Genomic DNA, 12617 nt, shown 5'->3' with positions numbered 1-12617 from the left:
CTCAATCACCCTCTCCCAAAGTTCCATAGTATGACTCATGAGTTTTATACCACGATAGTTTGTGCAATCTTGTATATCACCCTTATTCTTATATAAAGGCACTAAAGTACTCTTCCTCCACTAGTTAGGCATCTTATTTGTCCGCCAAATCTTGTTAAAAAGATTTGTCAACCATTTTAAACCTTTCTCACCCAAGCATTTTCAAGCCTCGATAGGTATACCATCTGGGCCAACTGCCTTTCTTGATTTCATTTTCTTCAAAGCCTCTGCAATTTCTTTCTTTTGAATCTTGCGCATGAAGTCACGATTCATCTCATAAAAAGGAATGAAGAAGTCTCCAAGATCCTGAGCATGACTTCCATTAAATAGCTTATCAAAATAATCTTTTCATCTCTCCTTAATCTCCTCATCTTTGACTAAAACCCTTTGCGTTTCATCTTTGATACATCTTCCTTCGATTTCCTATCTCTCATCTTTGCAAGCCTATAAATATCCTTTTCGCCCTCTTTGGTATCCAACTTGTCATAAACCTCCTTATATACCTTATCCCTCGCGTTTCGAACTACTTTTTTAGCTTCCTTCTTTGCTATCATATACTTCTCCAAATTCTCATTATCACGACTCTTACTTAGATTTCTATAACACTCTCTTTTAACCTTAATAGCTAATTTGACATCCTCGTTCCACCATGATGTATCCTTACCTAGCGGTGCACCGCCTTTAGACTCACCCAATACCTCCTTAGTCACCTTTCTCATACAACCCGCTATCTTATTCCACATTGATTTTGAATCCTCCTTGAGACATCAATCAGCTTCCTTAACTACCTGCTCTACAAACATTCATTGTTTAGCTCTTTTCAGTGCCCCCCACTTAATTCTAGGATCTATTCTATGTCTATCCCTTTTGCGGCATTTTCTAAATCTAAGATCTAAAATTAAGACTCTATGTTGTGTAGCTACACTTTCTCTCGGTATAACCTTACAATCGATGCAACAACCCCTATCTCTCTTTCTAAGTAGGAAAAAATTTATCTGACTCGTATTAACCCCACTTTTAAATGTTACTAGGTGAGACTCCCTCTTCCTAAACCAAGTGTTGGCTAAGATCATATCATAGGACAAACCAAAATCTAAAATCCTTTCTCCACTTTCATTTCTTTCTTCTATATCATAGCCTCCATGGATACTCTCAAATCCATCCCTACTAATGCCTACATGTCCATTAAGGTCACCGCCGATGAAAAGCTTTTCTCCATAAGATATCCTTTGCACTACATCTAAATCTTCCCAAAATTGACGCTTAATGGAATCATCTAAACCTACTTGAGGTGCATAAACACTAATAATATTAATAATAACCGTACCTAATACTAATTTAATAAGTAAAATCCTATCACCCTTCATACGGACCTCAACTAGATTATCTATAAACTCATGACTAATAACAATCCCTACTCCATTCCTATTCCTATTTATTCTTGTATACCAAATCTTATATCCCCAAGGTTCTATCACTTTTGCTTTCTTACCTACCCATTTGGTCTCTTGTAGACATAAAATATCAATCTTTCTCCTACACATAACATCTACTAACTCTACCAACTTACCAGTTAAAGACCCTATGTTCCAAGTGGCTAACCTAATTTTATGGTCTTGAACTATCTTCTTTACCCCCACCCGTCCAACAAAGTGAGGGAACTCTTGCCTATTTGACACCACACTCGGGTGCCGGTGTGACATGTCGCTTCTGGGCAACGACCTAGCAACCCTTGCCCATTTATCACTGCCTCCGGGCCTATAGAGTACAGCGCGTCGCTCAGTAGGGAACGCCCCAACGAAATTCTCATATTGGTTTATATCATATTTATAGGGTGTGACTAAATTTTTTTATGTTGACTGTCACCGGCCTACCGCAACCCTCCTCCTTTATCCGGGCTTGGGATCGGCAGTGTATAACTAATATGTATATATACGTATATATATACATATATTACATCAATCTTAACAAAAGTTAGGTTAGTAGCCAAAGGGTACTCTCAAGAATATGGAATTGACTAAAAAAAAACTTTTGTCCCAGTAGCTAGAATGATTAGTGTTAAGACACTCATAGCCATTGCATCTATCCAAAAATGACCCATATATCAACTAGATGTTAAAAATGTTTTTCTAAATGGTGAATTAAACGAGGAAGTTTACATGGATCCTCTGTCGGGGTTTTGTATAGAAAAAGAAAAAATCCTTAAACTTAAAAAAGCTTTGTATGATCTTAAACAAGCTCCTAAAGCTTGACATGATAAATTTAGTAACATAATGACTCAGCTGGATTTTCATTCTTGCTATACTGATACTACTCTTTTTGTCAAAAGTATAAGTTCCAAGGTTGTTATTCTTCTACTTTATGTAGATGATATGCTAATCACCGAAAATGACAAGCAGAGACTCGGTGATATTATGAATATTTTAAAAGAAAATTTTGATATGTTTGACTTAGGCTTTTTAAGATATTTCTTAGGCATTGAAGTTGCATACTCTCCTAGAGGGTATATTATTTCTCAAATGAAACTTGTTGCTGATATTTGTATTAAGTCTGGTATTTCAGATGACAAGAAGATAAAAACCCCAAGATAAAAACCCCTAACCCCTGAAGTGATTGATGTTAAATTAAGGCTAGAAGATGGGACTCTGCTTAAAGATCCTACACATTACCGCCAACTCGTTGGGTCTCTCACTTGTCTATCACTCGCCCAGATATAACTCATCCAGTTCACTCTATCAGTCAGTTTCAACATGTTTCGACTACTGTGCACATGAGTATTGTATTAAGAATTGTCAGATATATCAAGAATACTATAATAAAGGGAGTTTTCTTATCTTCATCTTCTTCATTAGGTTTACATGCTTAGACAGATGTTGATTGGGGGAGAAAATCTCAATGATAGAGTCTCAACTATGGGTTTTTATGTATTTTTAGGTGACTTTAATTTTGTGGATATGCAAAAAGCAGCAAAAAACATCCCTATCCTAAACAAAAGCAAAATATCATGTGATGGCTACGACAACTATGGAGCTTGTAAGGCTAAGAAATCTTCTGAGAGACATGGGGATAATAATCTCAAAACCTTCGAAAATGTGTCGTGATAATAAGAGTATAATTTACATTGCAAGCAACCACACCTTCCATGAGCGAACCAAACACATTGAGATAGATTGTCATTATCTTCATGATGAATATCTGAGAGGGACCATTGAGTTGTCGTATGTTATATTAGAGCACAAACTAGCTAACTTTTTCACCAAGGCACTTTCTGCTCTTCAATTCATTTTTCTCCTTAACAAACTTTCGGTTACTTCACAGTAAGTTTGAGGGGAGTATTAAAATATATGTGTATATGTATATATATACTTATATATATATATATATATATATATATATATATATATTTATTGGTAGTGTAATAGTTAAATGACCTATAGGGGCATTTCTGTATTTTCACATGTAATAAATATTGTTTATTAAAAATAGTATTTTTCTTGTTTTATTTATTTTCTTTTTACTTTTACTTTTGTAATTAGGGAGTTCCTTGAGGGGTGCTATGGTCTTTTAGACCATAGAGTCATTGGGAGCTCCCAACGGCCACAAATGTGGTCGTTGAGAGCTCCCAACGACTCTAATTGGGAGCTCCCAAAGGTTACTCATGGGAAAGTATCTTCAAGAATATCAAGTCCAAAGATGACTTGATTAGCTCATAAGAAACACAAAGAGAATAGGTGCACAAAGGAGCACAAATGCACAAAGGCATAAAAAAGTTATCTTTTATTGAGGAAGAAAACACTCCAAAGCATTAAAATACAATGGGGAAACTCCCCTTATTTATAGACTACAATGGGACCCAAGGAGGGGCTCCCATATAGACGTTGGAGCCCCTCCAACGATTTATGACCGTTGGAGGGGTCCAACATCTATAATGTGGACCCCTCATTCAATAATAAAAAAAGAAAAAAAATGCATATTCAAGTGAATATGCGAGTTATATGTGAAAAGACAGATTTACCCCTAGAGGGTATTACAAAGAATATATATATATTTGATACAATTTAATACTCCCCCTCAAACTCATGGTGTAATGACCGAAAGTTTGCCAAGGAGAAAATTAAATCTAGGAGAACAGAGCACCTTAGTAAAAAAAGTCAGCTAGTTGATATTTTGATGTTATATAAGAAAGATCTATAACTTTCTTCAGATATTCTTCTCTAACATAGTGGCGGTCCATCCCGACATGTTTCGTGCGCTCATAAAAGGTGTGATTTTTGGCAATATAAATTGCACTCTTGTTATCACAACACAGCTTCGTGGGCCCTTAAACATGAACCCTCATGTCCTCCAATAGTTGACGAATCCAAACAATCTTCATGGTTGTAGTTGTCATGGCTCGGTATTCGGCTTCAGTAGATGATAGGGACACCCTATGTCACATGGATGCGGATGCGGGTGCGGGTGCGGGGATGCAACACTTCTAAAAAACCCGAGTGTGGGGGTGCGGCAAAAATATAAATATATATATATAGTCCAAAAGTTGGACATAAATGTCCCTGGGTGCGTTGACTACACCCAGGGTCAGGTTGACCGCATCGGGTGCCGCACCTAGTTGAAGAATCCCTGTGACATATATTAAAAAACAAATTTCTTGGCAAAAAAAAAAAATTAAGTCCGAAAAATTGGATCAAAATGACCCTGGGTGCGTTGACCGCACCCAGGATCAGGTTGACTGCACCCGGTGCCGCACCCACATCGCATCGCGTCGACGCGGGTGCGGCGCCCTGCTAGCCGAATCCCTATGACATAGGGGACACCTTTTGTTGCTTCTTGCATCTCTAAAAATTAATGATTCACCTAAGAACACGCAAAAACCAGTGGTGGAGTGACAATTATTTGGATCACCTCCCTAATCAGAGTCATTATAAGCAATTAAATTTAGCTTAAAAGATGAAGATATAAATACTCCCTTATTCAAAGATCCCTTTATATATCTGATGATTCGGAGAATTGTACTCATATGAACTAATGTAGGCGCATGCTGGAATTGACTTACAATATGAACAACATATGAAATATCATGTCTAGTGATGCTAAGATACATCAAAGACCCAACCAGTTGTCTGGAAGGAGTGGGATCTTTTAGGAGAACCCCATCATCGATTTTTAACTTGGTTCCTACCACTTCAGGAGTTTCACAAACTTTATCATATGTAATTCCTACCCCGTCAATAATCTCAAATGCAAGTTTAGATTGAGATAAGAAGTAACCCCTATGAGAGTAGGCAACTTCAATGTCTAAAAAATATGTCAGAAATCCCAAGTTTGACATTTCAAATTTATCTTTTAGTACAGACCTTATACTCTTAATCCTTTTAGTATAATTAACATATCATGAACATATAATAATAAAATCATAATTCCTGCATTGGATTTCATGACAAACAAGGTCACGTCAGTAAAACATAAAGTAAATCCATTTTCTATCATTAAATTATTAAACTGATCATACCAAGTTTTGAGAGATTGTTTCAAACCATAAAGAGCTTTTCGTAGGCGGACTTTACCTTTAGGAACATTCATTCCTGGAGGAGCATCCATATAGACTTTTTCGTTCAAATCACCATTCAAAAAGGCATTTTTGACATCCATTTGATATATGTTCTATTTTTTAATTAAAGCAATAGTAATAAGACACCTAACAGTAACCATACGCGCAACTGAGACAAAAGTTTCATCGTAGTCTATTTCATATTCTTGACTATACCCTTTGTTAACTAGACAGACTTTATACCTTTCAAGAGACCCATCACTCTTAGTCTTGACCTTTAAAACCTATCTACATCCTATAGTCTTCTTTCTGCTAAGAAGATCTTGAAATTCTGAAGTTTTAGCTTTTCTAAGAGCTTTGAGTTCATTATCCATAGCTTCCCTCCATTCGACAATTTTCTTGGCTTCTTCAAAGTTTTTAGGTTTCACATATGAATGGATGGTGCTAAGGCATGCTCTATATTTAGGTGAGAAGGATTCATGAGATATAAACCTAGAAGGAATTTTTCTAGCTCTTTCGGTTCTTCGAGGATTTAGATCATTTGTAGAGGTAGGCTCACTAGATTCACTATATTTCTCAATTGCACTTCTAAAAGTGCTTCTATCTCTATGTGTATAGGTGATAAGTTCACTAGATGTTTTTTCTTCGATAGGATGATCGATAGATTGATGAGAAGAGTTGCTATTCTCTTTTATATTTTCATTATCACTAAGATCATTATATATGAGTTCAGCATCACTAGAAACATCATCATTTCTAGATAACAACCCAAACAAAAAAGAATAATCCAATTTTTCTTTATGAGGTTCATATTCTTCAAAACCACTAACATTTTTCAAAAAGGTTACATTCCTAGAAACATATAATTTATCACTTTTAATATCATAACATCTAAAACCTTTTTGAGTTTCAAAATATCCAAGAAATGCACAAAGAATAGCTTTTGGTAAGAGTTTATTGTTTTTATCCGTAAGAACAAAACATTTGCATCTAAAGACTCTCAACCTATTGTATTCGGGTTCTCTTTGATATAGAATTTCAAAAGGTGAGATTTTATTTAAATTTTTTGACGGAAGACGATTTATAAGATAAACGGATGCAAGAGTCGACTCGACCCAAAATCTTTTAGGAATGTTTTGAGAAATAAGCAAAGTTCTAGTGGTTTTAATAATATGCCTTTGTTTTCTTTCGGCTAAACCATTTTGTTGAGGTGTTCTGGGACAAGATTTTAGATGAACAATTTCATAGTTTTCAAAATAATTTTTAAATTTATTTGAAAGATATTCACCCCCGGAGTTGGTCCTAAGAATCTTTAAGTTACCATTAAATTGATTTTTAATCATCACGTGAAATGCCTTAAATGATTCACAAACCTCATGTTTATGTGTAAGGAAATATATCCAACAATATCTAGAATAATCATCAATAAAAATAACATAATATACAAACTCTACTTTAGATATAACGAGTGTCGGTCCCCATACATCCGAATGCACAAGTTCAAATGGTTTGATTATGAACATAGATCTTTGTTCAAAAGGCAAGCTTCTCATTTTTCCAAGAATACAATCATTACAAGTGAAGTCACTTTTACAAATATCATTAATAAAATATAAATAAGAAAGCTTGATGACATTAGGATGCTCAAGTCTTTTATGCCAAACATTTATATCTTTAAGTTGGGCAATATTGCAAAATGAATGTTTTGGAATTTGTAGAAACTTCATATAGTAGAGATCTCATTTTCTAGAGTCTTCCCCAATCAACTTCTCGGACCTACGATCCTATACCCAACATTTATTTGATGAGAATTTAACATCACATCCATGGTCCGAGAGTTGAGACACCGAAAGCAAATTTAAATTTAATTTTGGTATAAATCTAACTTTGGAAATAAAAAAATCTTGTTTTTTAAAGTTTCCAACTCCTTTGATTTCATGAGAAGCGCCATTAACAGTTTAAACAAAAGATGGTAAAACATTTTTTGTATATTCGGAAAGTGCAAAAATATTATGATTCATAAAAGGAGGCACCCGAATCTAAAAGCCAAGGAATCTTACCGAGAGGAGAAGAAGATGATATGGCGGCACCGGAAATGGATCATTTGAAGAGAGATTGAAGAGCCTCCATAACTTGACTTAATGATAATGCACAATTGTTGGAAGTAGATGGATTTTCATCCTTGTGTGGTTGAAACATGGTAGACATATCCACCTTCTTCTTCCACTTTGGACAAACTGGCTTAATATGTCCCAGTTCTTTACAAAAATGAAAATTAATTTTTTCATAATCCCTTCCTTGATTTCATCTTCCATTTTGGCCTCCTTCTTCCCTTACTCCTTGATTTTGAATTTGAAACTTGTTGAAATGAGGAGGCTTATATGTTTTTAAATTGTTTTCCGGCCTAGAGATGGCATAAGCTCCTTCATTCTCATCTTTGGTTGAAGGCATAACTAAAACACTTTGATTGGTTTTACCCATTCCAATGCGAGTTTCTTCTCCACTTAGCTTACTAAGAACATGTTCAAGAGATAGAAAAGTAAAAGAAGATAAAAGAGAAGATCTTATTTGCTCGAATTCGGGTCTAAGCCCATTCAAGAAATTAAAAAATTGATCTTCTTCTAATTGTTTGTCTCGTAGCTCAATGGTTTCTCCACTCCATTTTGGTTCAAGAATAGCAAGCTCATCCCAAATAAATGATAATTCGGCGAAATATTCTCTAATGGTCACTTCGCCTTGTTGAAGGGTTGTAAGTAATATTTATGAGATAAATCTATCGAGGTATACATCCTCTCAAGATATTCTCAAACTTGAGACGCTCTTTTAAACTTCAAAATGTTGGCATTGATTCTAGTCTCAACCGAAGAAAAAATCCATGAAAGGATTTTATAGTTTTTCATCTCTCATTCTTCATGTTTTTTGTTATATTTTTCAAAAGCTTTTACTCTTTCCTCTCCATCAAGGACTTCTATTTTTCCTTTTTCAACTATAGTAATTTTTCGCTCGGGTTTCGAAATCGTACCTTTGATGTAGCCCCAAAAGCCCTTTTCTCTTAACGTGAGCTTCCATATTACCGGCCCAAACATGATAGTTTGACCCGTTGAGTTTGAATCCGAGGGAAAAATGAGAGTCCTTTTCCGCTATTGAGGAGCTTTTATGGGAAACAAAAGTCTTTACAATTAGAACACTTACCACAACGGGTCTTCTTTTTGCTATTTCTTGAAGCACATCAACCGGGAAGAATCTTGCAAGAGCCTTTCATACCAAAATAGAAGAGAGAGAAGAAGGCACAATTTTTGAGGCACCGATCACGATGGCAACAACATACACTTTCACTTCTCATAAACCAAGCTTTGATACCATGTGAAAGTATCTTCAATAATATAAAGTCCAAAGATTACTTGATTAGCTCACAAGAAATACAAAGAGAATAGGTGCACAAAGGCACAAAGAAACACTTACAAAGGAGAACAAATGCACAAAGGCATAAAAAAGTTATCTTTTATTGAGGGAGAAAACACTCCAAAGCATTAAAATACAATGGGGAAACTCCCCTTATTTATAGACTACAATGGGACCCAAGGAGGGGCTCCCATAAAGACGTTGAAGCCCCTCCAACGGTCATATTTATGACCATTGGAGGGGTCCAACGTCTATTATGTGGACCCCTCATTCAACAATAAAAAAAGAAAAAAGAAAAAGAAAATACATATTCAAGTGAATATGCGAGTTATATGTGAAAAGACAAATTTACCCCTAGAGGGTATTATAAAGAATATATATATATATATGGAATATATATGTATATGTATCTCTCTCTATATATATATATATATATAAATATATATTAGATACAATTTAACAACTCCCTCTCCTTTTTTGTGTATAAATAGGGGTTCTCTCCCCCTTATTCTCTCAATGCTTTTTCAAGCATATTATCAATAAACCTCTTATTATTTTACTTGTTTGTTTGTGTTTCCCTTTGTTGGCACTTTGTATTGTCCCTTAGTGGACTTATGCTTTTGCACTCTTGTGTTTGTATTGTGCCTTTGCATTGTCCACTCTTGAACTTGTATGCGCCTTTGCATTTTGTTCTTCTAATTCCGCTTACTTCATTACACCAAGCACCAAAGAAATGTTATTATTATCCTTCAATCTGGATAAGATTACAACTTTCCTCAATCATCTAAAGGATAACATCCAATTCTGAAGCAAAATAGGTAAGATGTCATGTCCAAAGAGCATAAACATTGACATTTCATTTTGATGAAACACTACTATATCAACACAAAAATGACTAAGCAAAACAACATACAATGACGCATTTTCATTGAGAAGACATTTAAAATAAACATGTTTCTGAAGAGGCTCAACTAATGCTGAGGATCTATTTTGCATTAACATGCAAAAAAGACTCAAAACCAAATATATCCATAGTATAAGATTGCTTTCCGGCTGTCACAAGGGTACAGCTACGGATATGGGAATGCAACCATTTTTATGAAGTTTTCAAGATAACTAGTATATAAGGTGATATGGAATGGAAGTCAAAATGGAGTATACATGTGACATAGCTCTCCGTAGAGGCTTCATACCAAAGATATATGGAAACCACTGATTGAATGGAAGATACAATACCATTTGTTTCCTTTGAGTTTTTAGTCTCTACCATTTTTCTTGTTCAGTTCCTTTATACCGTTTGCAGTATGCATAAGACCAAATTTGAAGTTCTCTTTGATCTTAAAAAGTTGAATTTTTGTTCAGTCTCAAAAATCGAATGCATCAAAGTGCCGAAGATTTAAAGAGGTAACTGAAGAAAGAGCCTACACGCTCATATTCAAGATACAGGGGAACTTCTAAATCTACAAAATAAAAAAAGGAAAGGAAAAAATATATATATCCCAATAAAGAGAAAACAATAGGGGAACTGCATTACTCTGTAAATTACAGCAGCCAGATTTCTTGCCAAGGTATCCTTATAGATGTACTTCCCAAGGAAATTGTCTTTGGCAGCTACCATTATCTTAGCTGTGGTACCACCTGTGACAATACTCAGCGGGTACCAAAGATAAACCTGGAATTGCACAGAATTGGACAAAACTCAATCTCAGCAACACTTCAAAAGGCTATCATTTCCTACAAAACTACATACGTCAAATCATCAAAATTTTAATTATATTAACTAAAAACCATTTGGGTACCCACAGATAGACCTGAAATTGTTAAACGCAATCACATTAACCGAAAAGCCTACCATTTGGTTAACCAAAGAAAGCGACACGACGAAGGTAAGCAAAAAAGAAGTGGGTACTAAAGATAACCCTCAAAATTTCAAAAAGGAATCACAAAAAATTGGAAAAAATAAACTGTTTGGCCAGCTTGGTGATCGAAGAAAAAGAGTAAAGGAAGAAGGAGACTAAGAGGAGGAGGAACAGACATTTGCGGTTCGGATGAAGATGACGAACTTGGGGTTGCCATCGTCTTCGATTTTGGGGAGAGGAGGAGGAGGAGTGCGCTGGTACTGTCGAGGGATGAGGCCCTTCTTGCCTTTGGCCGTCACCACGACAAGATGGTGGCGCTGGCTTCCCTGCCCCTGAGGAGGAGGCCGTGAGCTTGGCCCTCTGAGAGGGGCACCAAACGTCGAGGCCTTGTGATCGCGTCCGCCGAGTCCCGCAAGGGGAGCTCGAACCAGCACGTTCATGGCGCTCGCTGCTTCCATTTGCTGCTGCGTTCACCCAGTACTACGCTACAGAAACGTGTGGATAGATTAAGTGACGAATGGAACTCGGCCTTTTGTTTTTTTCAATATTTCTCTCTTTCACCCTTTATCCCGTTGCTCTCAAATCGTGTAAACGCTGGAGTAACTACCGTTTGTACGTAAAAATAAAGCTCTTCTCCTAATGTAAGAGAACACGTCGGATCATATTTCATTCAACCGAGTTCTCGGTTATATATATTCAACGGCCACCGGACATCCCTTGATGAAGATGTACGTGGGCGGAAGCCAGTCTCAGGAATTGAGATGTGCGGTGAGAATTGAATATTACCAGCGATCAGTGATACACAGTGCAAGACCCCATCATCCCTCAGCATCTAAAATGTGGTCAATGGCTCAGTAGGACTGAATGTGGATGGAGGAGGTGGGGGTCTCGTGGAGGGTTGGAGAAAGCATGTCCAGGAGTTTATGGTGCAAAAGCTTGGTGACACAACCGAACCAAAGCGATCCCCAAACGACAGGCCACAATCTTCTTGCTGATTGTCGTTAGTTCAAGTTGGAGCTTGGTTCTGTTGATACGAACCAAGCGTGTAACACCCGTGTTGTTTAAAAAAAAAATTGTGTTAGGATCTAGGTTGGATTCAAATGAATCCAGGTCTCTCTCTCTCTCTCTCTCTCTCTCTCTCTCTCTCTCTCTCTCTCTCTCTCTCTCGTGTTTTTATTTAAACCCGGGGGGGGGTTCCGCTTTGTGAAAAGAGGAAAACCCCTCACCCCTTGTGCTCTCCCCCTCGACACCTTCGACCCCTGACCTTCTTCGTCAGAGCCTTTTCTTGCATCGATGACCTCCCACATTCTCTCTTCAGCCTTGTTGGAGATGCACGACCCCTCAGGTACGTGGTTTGAGTTTTGGAAAACCTTTTTTAAAATAATATTTTTAATCAAAATCAAGTAAAAGTCAAACACCAAAAATATAAAAATTGGCTCACACGAGTGGTGAAGTCCGGGTCAATCTTATGGAACGAAAAATACTTCGTATTTAACACACAGTCTAAATTATTCTTTATTGTCAAAAATAAAAGAATTAATTAATTAAAATAAACAAGAGAATATTGCCCTGTGCAAAGGGCTTAAACAAATAATTAAATGGCCTTATTACAACCCGAATGAATTGAATTCAATTAAAAATAAAAACTTGATCTAAAAAGAAAATCAAAAGTCTTTGGTGCTTGAGTCCTTGTGTCCCTTTATGTTTCTTTTAGGTTGAACAATTTTGTATAGTTTGATTAAGAGTTGAGGGCTCCCTGAGGGCTTGAG

General features: G+C 36.4%; 1 protein-coding gene across 1 annotated transcript in view; it reads right to left on the bottom strand.

Moving 5' to 3' along the window:
* The window catches only part of LOC149840813 (multidrug resistance protein), a 37594-nt gene extending 26201 nt beyond the window's left edge, over window positions 1-11393 (bottom strand). Inside the window, exons 1-2 of the mRNA XM_090003360.1 lie at window positions 11025-11393; window positions 10524-10661 (exon numbers count right to left, since the gene is read on the bottom strand). Coding sequence (XP_089859486.1) covers window positions 10524-10661; window positions 11025-11306 — 420 coding nt within the window. The 5' untranslated portion in view covers window positions 11307-11393. The remainder of the gene's footprint in view (window positions 1-10523; window positions 10662-11024) is intronic.
* Between the last annotated feature and the right edge of the window lie 1224 nt (window positions 11394-12617).

The sequence above is a fragment of the Nuphar pumila genome, chromosome 4 (assembly GCF_984573655.1).
Source record: "Nuphar pumila chromosome 4, dmNupPumi1.hap1.1, whole genome shotgun sequence".
In the NCBI taxonomy this organism is placed as follows: domain Eukaryota; kingdom Viridiplantae; phylum Streptophyta; class Magnoliopsida; order Nymphaeales; family Nymphaeaceae; genus Nuphar; species Nuphar pumila.
Note: the sequence above shows the minus strand (reverse complement) of the source record. Positions and strands in the feature narration are given on the sequence as shown.